Source organism: Crinia signifera, chromosome 1, assembly GCF_055691185.1.
Source record: "Crinia signifera chromosome 1, ASM5569118v1, whole genome shotgun sequence".
In the NCBI taxonomy this organism is placed as follows: domain Eukaryota; kingdom Metazoa; phylum Chordata; class Amphibia; order Anura; family Myobatrachidae; genus Crinia; species Crinia signifera.
This window is the reverse complement of record NC_139217.1, coordinates 144690313-144707550: the sequence shown is the minus strand read 5'-3', so window position 1 is coordinate 144707550 and position 17238 is coordinate 144690313. Positions and strand designations below refer to the sequence as shown.

The 17238-nt window shown below is 43.3% G+C and overlaps 1 protein-coding gene across 2 annotated transcripts in view; it reads right to left on the bottom strand.

Moving 5' to 3' along the window:
* The window catches only part of SEC24D (SEC24 homolog D, COPII component), a 108523-nt gene that overhangs the window by 79398 nt on the left and 11887 nt on the right, over positions 1–17238 (bottom strand). Inside the window, exons 2-4 of one of the 2 annotated variants that reach the window (XM_083174461.1) lie at positions 9182–9368; positions 3171–3276; positions 2950–3092 (exon numbers count right to left, since the gene is read on the bottom strand). In XM_083174461.1, the coding sequence (XP_083030587.1) occupies positions 2950–3092; positions 3171–3276; positions 9182–9326 (394 nt within the window). In that variant the 5' untranslated portion in view covers positions 9327–9368. The remainder of the gene's footprint in view (positions 1–2949; positions 3093–3170; positions 3277–9181; positions 9369–17238) is intronic. The other variant, XM_083174462.1, reaches the window with a different exon arrangement.

Sequence of the window (17238 nt, the reverse complement as noted above, 5' to 3'; positions counted from 1 at the left end):
GGTCGATATCATTCAATTCCAAATCGCTGGGCCTTCAATATGATACCAGGCTGGTCCAAATCGGTCAATCGGTTCCAGAGATATTGCGTGTAAACCGATTTTTTTTTTTAAATGTAATTTCATGGCTGTTCATGATTTTGAGGGCAGATTACTCTGGAACCAAACGTTCCAGTTTCACTGGACCAAAATCATTCAAAGCCCACTCAAAAGTTCTTCAATATAATACTTGTCTCATGTAAATGGGTCAGTTGGTTCCGAAGATATAGCCGGTTAAATGAGATAACTGGTTAAAGGGGGGAGGGGTGGTTTTCTCTCCCCCTCACACCAGAAAATGCAGAGACTAGGCTGGTGTAAAAGGGGCCAACCTGGGAATGCATTTTCTGGTGTGAAAGGGGTATGATTTCAAATAGCCGGGACCTGCAGTGCTCTGAATACAGCCAGACTCTGCCACTGTCAGTAGCGATCACTCTTGCCTGGCGGCGGCTGTCCCCCATTTACCACGAGCATGTATTCCCCCTTGGCAATGAGCATGTAATCCCACATGGCAACGAGCATGGAACCTCTGGCAATGAGCATGGAACCCTTGGCAATGAGCATGTAGAGAAGCAGCACTTCTCTGCTCTTATGTAGCATAATTTTTAATAGGCATTATGGTGTTTGGCATAACACATAATGGACATAATGGCATGTAACTTAACGTGTAATGGACATTATGGTGTAAATGTTTAATGCGCACCTTTGGTGGACAATGTCCCTGTTTATGAAGTGTATTGTGAATTTTGGCTTAATCTGTGTGGCATTATGTGAATTCTGGCCCAATCCATGTGGCATTATGTGAATTTTGTCTCAATCCGTGTGGCATTATGTGAATTTTGTCTCAATCCATGTGGCATTATGTGAATTTTGTCTCAATCCGTGTGGCATTATGTGAATTTTGTCTCAATCCGTGTGGCATTATGTGAATTTTGGCTCAATCCATGTAGCATTATGTGAATTTTGGCCCAATCTGTGTGGCATTATGTGAATTTTGGCCCAATCCGTGTAGCATTATGTAAATTTTGGCTCAATCCGTGTGGCATTATGTGAATTTGTCTCAATCCGTGTGGCATTATGTGAATTTTGACACAATCCATTTGGCATTATGTGAATTTTGGCTCAATCCGTGTGTGTTATTATGTCAATTTTGGCTCAATCCATGTGGCATTATGTGAATTTTGACACAATCCATGTGGCATTATTTGAATTTTGACTCAATCCATGTGGCATTATGTCAATTTTGGCTCATTCCATTTGGCATCATGTGTAAGGGGCAAGTATAATGGGGTCTAGTATTTTGTTGCATAATGTGTAGAAGTTGTATGTGGTGTAGACACGCCCCCTGTTGAGTGGCCACACACCCTTTTCTGGAGCGCGCACAACTACATCCTTCACTTTGTCGCCATGGTGGGCCTGCGTACTTTAAATGCCAGGGCCTATTTTTAATTCCATTCCCACCCTCTCCTGCCGCTCTCTTAGCATGTACACTGGCACCACTAACACCGCCCCTCCCCCACCCAAACCTTTTTTTATCATGGTGCCCCCCCTGTCATTTTATCCTGGATCCGCCCCTGCGGAGGGGGGAGTTTGCTCTCATCCGCTTCGGCATCTTGTCGATGTCCCTTCCTGCTTCGCCTCGCTATGCGCCGCTATAATACATCTGCCCCATTATCTACAATGACCTTCAGGCTGTGTGTATAAGGTGTATATGAGACAAAAATGTATTCTGTGATTAGACTTGGATCCTATCCACAACATATCTCAAAATGAGATCAGTATGATTTACCTACAACTGAATTACCGACAATTACTTGGCCGATATGGTATAAATATCTATGGTCAATATCCCAACACGTACATAATACAGTCTGTTGAAATGCCTACAGTCCAAATACTGACATGATCATAATGCTGAACATGTTAAAATACCAACACAGTTATAATGACATGGACACCGTACAAGTGTAGCATGTCTTGTCACATGGCCCGCCATCCTACAGACTCTCTGCGCTCAGTACACTGTAATATTCTCCCTGTATGCCCACTGGGATGATAAAGTAGGATCAGGTCGGTATTGAGAAAAAAATCATGAAAAACTCTATTCTGTATTATCAGTGTCATAATTCTGTCTGTCGGCAATGTGGTAGTGTCTGTGTTCTCCTCCTGTCTTTGTTTTACCTGTCTGTATTTTGATTGTCGGTGGTGTGTATATGTCGGCATATTGTCCATCAGCATTTGGTTGTAGGGATTCTGTCAATCGGTATTACGTCAATCGGCATCTTAACCACATACCCTCAAAATAGTATGCAAATAGTCCAAAATCTCATTATGGTATGCAAATATTCTAAAATAAGGCTTAATCCGAAATACAAAATTCTTGGGATCCAAATCATTTTGAATATGGGAGATTTAACCTGTAAAGTATCTTCATTTACAAGGAATTCTTCATGAATGTTTGCATATACATACAAGTGTAATACTACCAGAAACTGATTAATACAAAAAGCAGATATTGCAGGAAGAGATGTTTTAAGGGCGCAGAAACATTGAGTTCTGGCCCAATATTCTATTAGCCATAAAACCCCCAATAACCAGCCCTATTAGCCCTGTTTTTAACATGGAATCACATTGGTCCTGGAACTTATCCCTGATCCTGTGTCTTTTCAGGGTATGTTTTGCATGAAAAAAGGGGTATAAATGAATACCCGAAAGCAAAAAAATCAGGAAAACATTGCGATAATATTCTGTTTTTTCATGATAAAATGTATTGGGGGCAATTGAATATAAACCATAATGTTCCTCATCTATAGATTGCATATGTGCATTTGGTAGAAGAATACTTTGAACGTATTCACTGCTGTTTAGGGCCTCAAACCTATAGTTCAGAAATATAAAATATGGAAAAATAATTACCATAGCCACCTATTTGCATGTTGTTAAGTTGGTTGGTCATCTGATGAACCAGCGGAGAAGCAACATTGTTGAAATTAGGTGGAGGCTGACCAAAAGCAGGGTAGGAAGGTGAAACGTTACTTGTAGTTAGAGGTCCTTGCTGCCTGAAAGCAAACAGCACAGATAAACATACAGAGCAAAAAAAGTATAAGTAAAACAAAGCGAGTAAGTCTGAGAAATACCTCTGCTGGTGATTTCCAGAGGAATTTGGTCCATTATATGAGTTATTTTGATTAGGCGAGTTCAGAGGAGCAGGAGATCCAAATGGTACAGCGTGTTTCATTCCAGCTACAGCAAGATATACAATATTTTTATTATAATCTATATATGTCTAGTGTCCATTTGTGTGGCTCCAAAACACTGCCATCTGTTGGCAGTGAGTGAAACTACATATTTATCTCTCACACACATGCACAAACACAGAAGCAATCACAAGGTAGCAGATCAGCTTTCAAAGCATTTGCTTCAAGCGGGCTTACTACAGATGGGGCAGGCCTCTTCTTTGCTGGCGAATCGCCAGAACGTCACTGCTGGCGATCCGCCAGTAGCCTGCCTCACCGTCTGACTGAGACGCGCATGCGTCTCACGCGCACGCGCGTCTCAATCTCCGTCGGCGGGGCGACGGGAATCCTGTCCGTCTCCGCTTTAGGGAGACAGACAGGGCTAGGGGGGGGGGGGGGTGCAGGCAGGCGGCGCGGACCCCGGGTGACCGTCGACAAGCCGGCGGTGACCCGGGGGAAGCGCTGGAAGCGCCGTCGGAAGGGGACGCGCGCGCCTCTCGTACGCGCGCGTCCCCTTCTCGCTATAGAGATGGCGCTGGCGGGGGATGGCGGCTGCCATCCCCTGCAAAGATGGGACCTGCCCCATCTGTAGTTTTCAAATAATGATGTACTTAGTAATGAAAAATGGTTTCCAATGGGTATTGGCACGCCGGGACACCACTCACTAGTATAGGGGTTACACGAGACTATAATTGAACTGGAAACTCTTCACCCATACAGCTTCTTACAGTATTCATAAAGCATCTTGGTAAATTGCCCCAATATAGTATATCTAATTTCTGCAAAAAGAGGGGAAAAAATAAATATGCCCCATAGTCTTTGCTGTTTATCTCAACTAGCATTTATTGAAGGGCCAGCAAAGTTTCCAAATTTATTCCCACTTGTGTAATATAATCTAAAAATCATGATATTAAGTTTATTAGACTGGAAATATCACTAATCTGTAACCTAATACAACAGTATAATCTTATTATATTCATCTTAGAATACAAATATTTACTGTTTTCAAATAAACTCAGAGTACCAGGGAAATAAAACAAATATCATGTAATAATTCAGTTATCAGTGAAAAGCAGCACAATTATGAATTCTGAATAATTTTAAACAGGATGGTGGATAGCGCACTCTGTGATTGTTTGCAGTGTTGGTCAGTTGAGGGGTGGGGGGGGAGAGGGGAAGGGGGGGAGGGGTTGTAGGGAAGGAGGGGGAACAGGGGATTGGGGTGGGTGAGAATAGGGTTAGGGAGGGGGTAGGGTAGTTGGCAGGGTTACTGGGTATTTAAATGATGGTCAGAGAGTAGTTTATGATAAAACTCATGATTTATTAACTAAATATAGTAACATAGAAACATAGAAATATAGAATTTGACGGCAGATAAGAACCACTTGGCCCATCTAGTCTGCCCCTTTTTTAAACATGTTACCTCAAACCATATTTGATCCTTATTTTTTTGTAAGGATATCAATATGCCTATCCCAAGCATGTTTAAATGTACTACTGTATTTGCCTCTACCACCTCTGATGGGAGGCTATTCCACTTATCTACTACTCTTTCTGTGAAGTAATTCTTCCTCAAATTTCCCCTGAATCTTCCTCCCTCTAGTTTCAGTGCATGTCCTCGTGTTCTGCTGCTCCTCTTCCTGTGAAGAATGTCTCCCACCTGTAACTTGTTAAAACCCTTGATATATTTGAAAGTTTCTATCATGTCCCCCCTTTCCCTTCTCTGCTCTAAAGTATACATATTAAGATCTTTTAGTCTTTCCTGGTACGTTTTGTGATGTAGGCCATGCACCATTTTAGTTGCCCTTCTTTGTACAGTCTCTAATGTATTTATATCCTTCTGGAGATATGGCCTCCAGAACTGAACACAATACTCTAGATGAGGTCGTACCAATGTCCTATACAGTAATACGATACGTTAGGCTTGTGCTCCAATGGAGCTGTTGGTGACACAGTCAATGGTTCAGTTCAATGGGTGTTTAGGGAATCACCTAACTGTCCCTATTTGGAGCCCTAGGGGTAATAGGGATACCAACAGGTTCCCTTCTACCATACTTCCTAATAGGACCTATGTCTCCTCATAGGGGTGCAGTTTGGGTGCGGGTGATAAGCTGTCTCTGTGTGCTGCGGTAGTACCAAATGCTGATGGTGTATGCTGGTCAGGAGCCCTGTGGGGATCAGGACACCAACAGGTGCCTTTAAACCATAAATCCAATTTGACTTATGTCTCCTGGAGTCTCCTGAATAAATGGGTGTGCAGTTGGTACAGGCGTGCGGAAGTCCTGGAAGGGAGAAAGATAAGCAAGTCGCGGCGTACCGCACCTTGCTTCTTACCTCTTTCCTGGTGGATGTACTGTGCCGTCCAAAAGCTCTCCTGGAGTCTGTGCCGGAATCAGTGCGGCGTCTGCTGTGGATGGATTTCCCGCTGACAGCGTGTGCTCCGAGATGCCGGTCTGTCGGACCCGGTGTCTCTCAGCGCACCGCTTGTGACGTCAACCCCCCCCTTCCCCTCTCCCCTACCCCTCAACTGACCAACACTGCAAACAATCACAGAGTGCGCTATCCACCATCCTGTTTAAAATTATACCATTTGTCCAGTTCTGGACAAACCCCTAGGACAAGCAGCACCACGCACATATATCAGGTAGAGCGCAATATACCCTGATTTATGAATTCTGAATACATTATAACTCACCCCAGATTTCAACATTTCTGAATTCTAATATAAAACAATACATGTTTATAAGATAAAAAATATACGTCAAATTTATCTGATGTACTGTCAGAGTTATTACTGGAATAATATCCTAGAGAAGAATCAATTTACACACATTGGAGTTTATACAGTGAGATCAAATTCTTTTAATTTCTACAAAAGAAGGTGAAAAAAAAAAAAACAGGCTTGCAAGTGCGAACAAACCACAGTCAATGTAGGTAAAGAAGGGGAGAAAACCCCACACACTCACGTATGCGTACTGGTTTTAAGGGACAGCATCGGCTGCAGACACTAGAAGAACATTACGGCTGGAATGCAAACTTGCACATGAGCACCCCAACCCTCCTTCTCCCCTGTAGCTTCTAGGGTCTGCATCAGCCCCAAGACGCAAATTACGTCTGGCATTCCAACTTGCACATGAGCACTCCAGGGTCTGCAATGGCTCCAGTGTAAAAGCACATTAGAGCTGGCAGAAAGGCTTGCCACTGGAAGCTGTATCTGCCAATTCCAATCCAGCATGCCTTGTGATTAGCAGATTCTGCTTCCAATGAGAAGCTACTGCAATCACTTCAGAATCACTGGTTGTGGCATATTCTTACTGGAAGGTGGGACGCAGCCCTGCAGTCCCTAGGTAAAACTGAGCACTGAAGCATCTATCAGTACCAATCTGTCCCACCGTCCACATACACTAGTATGGGGACCTAAATTCAACAAGCTCTGAAAATACATCATTTCTAAGCTTGACTGCAGGAACATTCACCATCCTTAGATGTTCCCACACCCCCACTTCTTACCTATTGGAAGCAGGCCCAGTCGCAAAGAGGGATCCATTCAGATCCCTCTGATTTTCGGATTAGATGTGTTCGCACCAAAGCAATCACTGTTTCAACACCTGCAAAGATGGGATGCCCCAACTCTGATAATTAGCATAATGAATAGGCTCATTTGTACTTCCCAACATTTCATTTCCACAAATTATCTCTGCTGACTTTAGATTGTGGGAATATCTGGGATATTGTTTCGCCTGCTTTAGACAGGCAAAGCAAAATCCCTGAACACAGCCCCATTTTCCACCTAATGTCGGACTGTGGCGACACTTGATATCTTTAATCCTTTGAGTGCCAAGTGAATTTTTCTTGAACTGGTAATTTAAAACTGGTGCTTTCACACTGCAGCTCTAGCCATTTTAAAAGGTTAAAAAATCGGCAATATACCATTTTAGAGCTGCAGTGTGAAAGGGGTATCAGACTCTCTTCCAAATAGTACTGTCTACTCTCAATCCCGTTTTTATCCCTACAGCGACTACTGTCTAGGGGAAAAGTTAATTAGCGACGGTAATTTCTTGCAGGGCTAATTGAAGCAGGTGGTTATTCAATTAGCCCACAGGCTGCAGTTAACTGACAAAATCCCTGGTAAATTGCCTGTCCGCAGGTGCCATGGCCTTGTTAACCCATAGGTCTGGAGCCTGGATTCTATGGGTTAAGGGTCTCTAATACCCCTTTTACAACAAAAATCCCTGGATCCGGTATTTACCCCATTTACACTGCGGCGGCGCTTGGAGATTACATCATTTCCAAGCGCCGGGACCGAGGTCATCCCCGCCGGCACCGCCGATCGCCGTGCTGGGGACAGCCCAGCAGCAAGGTAAGCTCCAGCCTCTGTGTAGTCCCCCCAGCCATTGTCCGGTTGTGCGGCATCCAACCTGCGAACGCCCCTCATTGAAGTAAATGGGGGCCGACCCGGATGACCCGGCATACCCATTTACACTGCCCTCTACCCAGGTCCTAGCTGTGTACTACCCAAGTCAGGACCTGGATAGAAGTCCTGTGTAAAGGTGACCCATTTACACCGCCGCTGACCCGGTTTGGAATAGGTCTGGCTTTTAAAGCCCCAGGCTACCCCTTTTTTTTACACATTCAGTAAATGGCTGCATCTAACTGAATCGCCCCTCCGATTCCATTAACCTTTTATTTCTGTTACTAGCAGGAGGAAGTGCTGTGCTTTATATACTACTAAGCACATCACTCACTCCTTTCCCACCAGCTGGTTTGTCCCCTCCTACTTCATTGATAGACATATGGAACTGTGCCACACGTGGATATTACCACAGAGCTTGGGTAGACAGTCACTCAGTGGGCCAGATGTACTAAGCTTGAAAAGTGATAAAATGGAGAGTGATAAACCACCAGCCTATAAGCTCATACCTGTCATTTTTCAAACACAGCCTGTGACATGGCAGTTGAGAACTGATTGGCTGGTGGTTTATCATCCTCCATTTTATCACTTTTCAAAGCTTAGTACATCTCCCCCATTGTGGGAATCCTGTTAATAGACAAGATTTGGTGCAGGAGATCACAGGGAATTTGGGCAGCAGAAGCTGTTTGGGATCCCATGATTGGATTCCCCAGTAATGCCATAACAGATGTACAAATATGTCCTTATACTGTACATTATTGTTGCAGTCAAGGCAAGCAGCGCCTCTCGGCGCACAATATTTTGTGAGTGTCTGCTTGCACAGGGCATCTTTTTGTATCTGTTTAGAGGAAAATGCATTTAAGGGGGTATTCAATGTGTGCTGATATTTCCAACAGTTGGGAATACTGGCACACACCTATTCAATGTGGCCAATTTTGGCTACATTGTCCACTGAAATATTGGCACACATTTCCATGTGACTACAATGCACCATGACACTGTTTTGAGTAATTTAACATGCAAAAATTAAATGCAATGGTTAATGTGATCTAGAATTTAGTTTTAGCTATTGAGTAGCCAACCTCGGAAAAGCTTACTCTTTGGGGTTTGATGAGTTGGTACAGACTGTAGTCTCTATCGTAGTCTGCCTTAACTATGCAACCACTATAACATGGCAACCGTTACTGCAAGACTTTGAAGTAATAAACAGCTCTCTTACACTGTTCTAGAGGAAACAGGTACAACCATAGTGAAGGACAGCTTTTTTTTTCTTGAAACAAGGGGTGATATTTGAGTAAAAGTTGCCCAAAAGTTAGGCCTTGAAGAAAACAATGTAGTATTTGGGAAAACCAGCACCCAGCAAGACCGTATATGGAGCAAGGTGAGATATGCATTTATTAAGCTCAAGAAAAGGGCCTCCAAAAAAGTAAATGTCAGCAGTAATGTTTCTGGTACACTGAACAACAAATGCTATTTATCCACCTAATGTTACAATACAGACCTATTTGTGGTGGAGGAGATCCAGCATTTGGCCCGGCACAATGTCCATAGTTAGGTGACATGGCAGGTGTTCCATAGCCGGGAGGATAGCCTCCCAATCCAGGTTGGGAGTATTGAGAAGGTGCCACGTAGCCTTGCTGACTCATTCTGATGACACTTTCATTAGCAATGGCAGAATCTCAAACGATCTAGAGCAGAGAGAATGCAGAGTTAGAAACATAGAAACATAGAATTTGACGGCAGATAAGAACCATTTGGCCCATCTAGTCTGCCCTTTTTTTTACCTTCAGGTAAACTCAACCCTTTTTAATCCTTATTTCTTTGTAAGGATATTCATATGCCTATCCCAAGCATGTTTAAATAGTTGTAAATAGTGTGCATATGGATTACAACTCCAGCCACCCAGAACCATGTATAATTAAACACAGCAGGTAAAACACATTGTAGTTTAGGAATGAGAAGGAACTTTAGTTGATGGATAAGGTATTTTCAGAAGCTGCAGGAAACACAATCAGAATGGGCATTACTGCACAGGAGGAGAAATAAGTAATAAGGAGGAGTAAAGTCATTTAAAAGTGCCCAAAATGCAATTTGCCTCTCACGCTTAGCCAACCCAGCAACTCCCAATGTAACCACATACTGAGCAAGCAATTTGTGTATAATTTTATTATCATGCGATCGATGGTCTGTCAATCATACATACATCTATACAAACAAACAAAAACTGGCTATCAAAAAATACTGACACAACTGTAACCATAACGACACAACATACTAGGTCGTCATCTTAAAAGTAACCTTTAACCAGGAATGGAAATCAAAGCGCATCAGAGAAGACACATACCATATGGAAGAAGCATGCACTGTAAGGAGATTTCATTCCACTGTATTCAGTGTCTTACATTAACTGTATCATGAGTGTAAACCCACATATAGGCCCTTATTCTGGTTCACTCGCAAAGGCAAATTCCTTCTCAAATGGACAAAACCACATGCGGGTGAACCAGAATAAGGGCCATAATGTATAGTAATAAGGAGAATTTCAGTAGGCCACAGTCTTCTAACAGACTACAAAAGATAGGAAACACATATACAGCTCCAACCCTGTGCACACGTGATGGTTTCCCTTATGAGGGCCGTATATCAGTGAGATTGAGTAATGTTATTTCTGTAGTTCAGATTAACCTCTGTATAAATTACATCTTAACACAGTGGCAGAAAATGCCCATAATGAACAATACCAAATCTAAACATACAGTGGTGTTGTCTTGTGTAAAAGCAATGCATAATATGCTGAGGTTGGAGCAATGCAGCAATCGCTATGCCTTTGTTACAGTATGCCTACAACATGAAGGAAAGGGAGGGCAGTGTGTGCTCTAGAGGGAGACGTGGCAGAAGCCTGAGCTTTGGACACTTTCTGGCAGTGCAACAGTTCTGCTTGTTTTCCAGGTCTAGCCCACAGTCAGCACTATCACTACTAACATTGACAAATAGGATAATGATGCAGAGTGTGACAGCGAGAGGAGGTGGCCTCCTACTGATGAATCACAAGTACCAGTCACTGCAGGAACTTGTCAGGCTGCTCATCACACAGCATCAGGCAACATGAACAATAGACCACAGAGATCATATACTATGACTTTAACATTACACAACTACTGGATTCTAATCATTAGACTATTCTGCTTCCATCTGCTAGATGGGAAGGAGGGCCATGCTCACAGTTAGTGTGTACACACGGTTCGGTTCCGTATTAGATTTCTATTAGATATGGTCTATTTCACCTGCTCTGAAGTTTTTCTACTCATTTTCCATTTCCACTATTTTCTAGTCGATCTTCCATTCGATGTGCATTCGAATTGTTATTAGATCAACACTGGCTTCAGGCAGGGGATGCTGCTCAAATCGAATGCTGCAGTGAACACATTAGATTTGCACTATCTACTATTAGGTTTCCACTATATAGTTTTGGCTGCCAAGACTATTTTTCTATTCGATTTACACTGCATGGGAGCATGCATTGGGATCGAATCTACATCGCATGTAGAAAACCCCCCAAAAAACTCAGTGTGTGTACCCAGCAACATTGAAGCGGCAGGGAGGACCTGGCAGGGAGCCAGCATCGGCAAGTGCATACACACAGAGCCCAGGTGAAAGGACTGGAGCCAGACTTGTGGCACCCCCAACCGAGACCAGTTAGGATCCAGGAACGAGCTCCATTCCAGCGGTATCACAGGCTCCAGTCCTTTCAACCGGGCATAGGACTGGTGACTATTCAAAACTTTAGAAATTCTTAAAACAAGTTCTGTATTGCTGGTAATTGTTTTGTTTTGCTCCTACCTCCTGGATTACCTTGGAAAATCATTTTAGAATTTATAAGTGTATATTGTATGGTTTTTATGTATTAAAACTGGCTTCACCATTATAAGCCTTTCTCTCCTCCTGTATATGTGCTCCGATTGAGTTGGACACGGTTGAAGAAATCATTCTAAAACAGGATACAACAACACACAATATAATGGAAGTATATTTTTTGTTCTCATCACTGTATATTGTAATTACAGACAGTTAACCAGTCATTTTTCTTATGGCGCCGTTTGAGTTATATGATCTTTGTCATCATTTTAATTTAACTCTCCATCTGTTTCAGCCGACCTCTTGAGCTCCCCATTAGCTTCACGGGTAATCTCCAGTGACAATTGGTCACCATCGGTCCAACATTGGATAATCATCATTCGAATTCAGCTCTCCATCAGTTGCAGCTGGTCTCCTGAGTCTCCCACTAGCCTCATAGCTATCCTACGGTGACAATTGGTCACCAATGGTGCTCCACCATCGATATACCACAGCACGGGTGTCAAACACAAGGCCTGCGGGCCAAATCCGGCCCGCCAGACCTCGTCATGTGGCCCGCGCGAGTAGATGGCACGCAGGGGCAGTGTGTCCCAGCTCCTGCCTAGGCCACCTCCTCTCACCCACCCCCCACCCCGAGCGTACTCGCTCGCCGGAGCTGCAGGGTTGGTGACTGGGACGTCACGCAGCTGGCGATCCGTGCTGGACTGCTGGTAGTAGCGATAACCGTGTGTGCGAGGCGGCTGACTGAAATAGGTTAGTAGTGTATAGCTCGGGCTGGTCGCTGTACGTGGGGATCTCTGTCACTGAGGGTGACATTTACACACCAGGCCATGCTCTCCTCTAGTCACTGCGTGTCTATCTTGCTAGCCCACATTAAAATGTCTTTACCAAAATGGTGTCACCTCCTCTAGCATCCCTAAGGGAGCTCTGTACCTTCTGTCCCTGTCTACCACTGAACCCTGCACCTCAATATAATTAGTACTGGATGTGGAATTAAATTTCTGCAGCATAGCTCTGTGTTTGATGGCCCACCATTTTTGTTATCGCATTATTGTTATATGCATGTCCTGTTTCATACTGCTTTAAAGTACACCTTGTACAAGTTTTCTGTCATTTGTACTTTTTGGGGGACCGGCCCTTTGAGGGTGACCAAACTGCTGATGCGACCCCCGATGAATTTGAGTTTGACACCCCTGTACTACAGCATCAATCCTTTATCACCATTACCTTCAGTGCATCTGTATCTTCCAAGCTCACAGTGGTCAGTATCACCTCATTTGTCTCCATCTGAGCCACTGTATTATTTACTGGGACTTCATCAGTGTTCCTACACTGCACCAACTGTCTCTAGTGCCTATTGGAACTGGTGCATTGGAACTTCAATCACTAATTCAGGACTTCATCAGTGTACTCACACTGCGTCTCCATTGCTCAACTTCGTCATTGCTCAAACAGTGTGCCCATGACTTTGCATGTGATATTCTGTTTCCGATTGTGGTACCATTTACCAAGTTCTGCCAACTGCCGCTGCTGTTCCTTCATCAGCATGCAGAATAAATACCAGTTATTATTTATTCCTCCGTTGTGGAAACGGTGTCCAAGGTAATACACAGCCGCCTTTTCAAGGCATCCAGGTTTCCCTCGAATTAGCCCCTATGGCTGTGGTTACTTCTAGCCAGAGCTAGACCACAGGCGTGACAATGGCACTGCTCCTCAAGTATTTTGCTTCCAATACCATCACTTCCTACCTTAGTAGATGTCAGGTTTTGAAAGCATTCTCCCACAGTAGACAGAGAATCATCCTGTGCTTCAATGAGACCACTATATTTGCCATCCAGGTGCCACTAATGTAGATAACTGGAGTTATAAGCTCACATACAGATGGAGTGCCTCTCAGCCAGTGCTGGAAATCGCCAGATTCCCTTAGCTGTCGATCGCCAGTGAAAAGGCGCTCCATCTGAAGGGGACACTTCAGGGTGATGGGCAGGGATCGGGGGGAGCTGTGGGCAGCTGAGGGGGCATTGGTGGAGCTGCAGAGGGTGGTGGAGGGCTCCATCGGAACGGGGCACACGAGGGTCAAAAATAATGGTATCTTCTTACCACTGCCAGACAGCACTGCTGGGAAGTTGTCCATCTCACAAGTGCTCTGGCAAAGATTTTTTTTGTAGTTGAGCAGGCAATAGAAAATATTTTTCAAAGGTAATTCTGATAGATAGGTCTACAAAAGTCAATTCAAGAAGCCGGTGATACTAGAGTGATACAGGTTGAGTAGCACTTATCCAAAATGCTCAGGTCCAGAAGAATTTTGGATAACGGATTATTTCGTATTTCAGAATATTTTTATAATTCAATGATGTAGTTTGAGGTATCTTGCATTTATATTGTATAAACACATCAAACACATGAATAACACAAATATATTTTATTTGTGCATAAAAACAAGGTTTCAAAACATGAAACAAAGTTTGTGTACAATCTCAGATACTGGGTGAGATTTAATAGGATGAGAGATTCAGAAAGTGAGAGATTTGGTGAGAAATCTCCAGGTTTTTTTAAAGCGGCAATCATTTACACTGCAAAACCAGTTTGATTTTGCAGTGTAAATGATTGCTTCTTTAAAAAAAACTGGAGATTTCTCACCAAATCTCTCACTTTCTGAATCAATTTCCTTGCAGATATTTAGTGCCAGTTATATATAATTTCCTCAGTAGTGCTGTTACAGGTCTCCCCAGTAGGTTTTTAGCAAAAAAAGTGAAACTTTTTTTTTCACTTTCTGGAATGTATGGTTTTCGGAGGAATAATTTGGATAACGGATATTTGGATGAAGCTGCGTACACACGGGCATTGGAGTTTGCACTGGCAATAACTCGCTGGGTGCGCGCTCCCGTTTGCAGCCCCCTAATGGTCACTAGTCGGAGGAGCATGCTCCTCCGACCAGCGACTTCCCCTGCCTTTTCTCCCGGCAGTGTGTCATTTTCATCAGCGTCCATCTCTGGTCGCTGATGAAAATGGGACACTGAGCAATATATTGCCAGCGATCATATTGCTCCGTGTGTACGCACCTTAGGGGATACTCAACCTGTAGTACAATAGGTTGGTCTTTGATGTTATGAAGTTTTTACTGTTGCCAATATGCGGATTTCTAGCCGGACTGAACAAAACTAAAGGGATCAATTTTACAGAAGCACATTGTACAAATAGACAGTATTTCATTTTTGCATAATAACAATTTGTTATGCATTTAGAATATATGGACGGGATACAGACATTAGGTCTACAGCAACTAGGTCGACAAGCATTGGGTCGACACCACTAGGTTGACAGGCAGCAAGGTCAACATGGGTCTATGTCGACATGGGTGAAGGTCGACAGGTCATTGGGTCGACACAAGCATTAGGTCGACATGGGCTTTTTTGAGCCGACATGTCCCGACAGGCGGTATTTCATGCCCTACCATCCACTAGGGCGTGGTGGGAGAATAAAATAGTGTGCAGAGCGCAGCGAGTCACCGTGCCCGAAGCATCGCGAGCGAAGCACTTCAAACTGTGTCCATGTCGACATTCGGGTAAAAAAAATTGTGAAAAACCCGACCTTTTAGCTGTTGACCTTGCCCATGTCGACCTAATGCTTGTGTTGACCTAATGCCCTGTCGACCTACACCCATGTCGACCTAAACCCATGTCGAACTTGCTGCCTGTCGACCTAGTGGTGTCGACCTAATGCTTGTCCACCTAGTTGTTGTAGACCAAACAATCCCAACCCATATGGAAAGGGTGGGTGGAACAGAATAATAGCCATGTGTATGAAGATTCTTTTGAATAATTTTCTGATTAAACACTCAAGAAAAGGCAATATAGAAATTCATTATACTCTTAAACATGTTTTGATGGTTTAGTCACAATTTCATTTGCTGCAGCACGGATGGTGTAATGGTTAGCATTAGCTTGTATATTCTCCCCATGCTTAGGTGGGTTTACTCTGGTTTCCTTCCACAATCCAAAAATATACTGATTGGCTTCCAACAAAATTTTTGAGCCTGGTGCTGGTTTAAAAATTCAGGGGAACCCCTACTTAAATTGTTCCATGAATTTTTAAAACCAGGACCGTCTCTTTGAGCCTGGAGCTAGTTACAGGACCCCACGCCCTTTTTTGAACTTATCTCTTCTATTTTTTTTAAATTGCAGCCTGCACGGACTTACTGATCCACGCAGGCTAAAGCCAAATACTCCTGGAAAATGAGTTGTATTTTTCCAGGCGTATTTTGGCAGCAATTAGAGGCAGTATAACGGCAATTAGCAGCCGTATTTTACATACGGCCGCTTAGTAAATTCGGAATCACCATTTCAATGAATGGTGATTCCTACTCGGATTCTGTCAATGGCGTATACATTCGTATTTGTAAATACGAATACGAAATGTCCTATTTTCGGCATACTAAATGGTGATAATACGTGTAGTCAGTCGTATTTGCATATGACTGCCTACAAATACACCTAAAATAGGCATATTCGCCTTAGTCAATTTCCCCATAGGATGGTGTTCAATTTTTCTATCGCACCTGATCTACCGGGTCACGTATCATTTACAGTATATAGCGCACACATATTCAACAGCGCTTTACAGAGAATATTTGAACATTCAGGGACTCGGCATCCACTGCGGCCATCCGATTCCTCTTCAGCGGCATCCGCGGTCCCAAGGATGCATTGCGTCACTTTGGGACTGGGGATGCCGCTGAAGAAGAGTCCCATGGACACTTGGGGATGAGTTGAGTATAAATAAAGGTGGGGCGGGTTAACTTAAAAAAAAAAAAGTATTATTAAAACCTACGGTTTTTGGAATATTTTGGTTTTGGGATACCCACCCCGTGTATTATTATTATTATTATTATTATTATTATTATTAACAGTTTCTTCTATAGCGCATACATATTCCGCAGCGCTTTACAGAGAATATTTGAACATTCACATCAGTCACATCAGTCCCTGCCCCAGTGGAGCACAGACATTCTATGGTTAATTTTGTTGGGAGCCAATTAGCCTACCATTATATTTTTGGATTGTGGGAGGAAACTGGAGTACCCGGAGGAAACACATGCAAGCATGGGGAGAATAAAAAACTCTGCAGTTAGGGCAAACCCATGACCCTCAGTGCTATGAGGCTGTAATTCTAACCATTACACCAGGGGTTCCCAATCTTTTTCTAATCACGGCACCCTAGAGTATCAGAATTTTTCCAAGGCACCCGTAGGCCCCCAAAAAAATATATCAAATTAAGTAGATTCTGTTTATATGTGCTTCTTAGGTTCAGTTATGTGGTAAAGGACAGGATTTGCTTCTGATTGTACACATTTTATGATTGGCAGCCACCAGCACTGGTTTTGTGCAGAAATAATTGATCATAAATAATTTGAATTGGTCCTGGATGACCAACCAGAGGCACCCCTGCAAGTGTCCCGAGGCACCCCAGGGAGCCTAGGCACACAGTTTGGGAACCACTGCATTACACTGTCATTTGAGACATACCCACATCAAGGAATCTGTGAAAAGTTTATTGGAACAGAGGAGTGAAAAGTAATTGCCCTTGTGACTTTATGCTCAACAACACAGTTGTGACCACAAACAGTTGAAAGTAATAGTGCATACACACGGTTTCGATTCCGTTTTCGATTCGATTTTGATTAGATTTGGCTTATTCGACCTG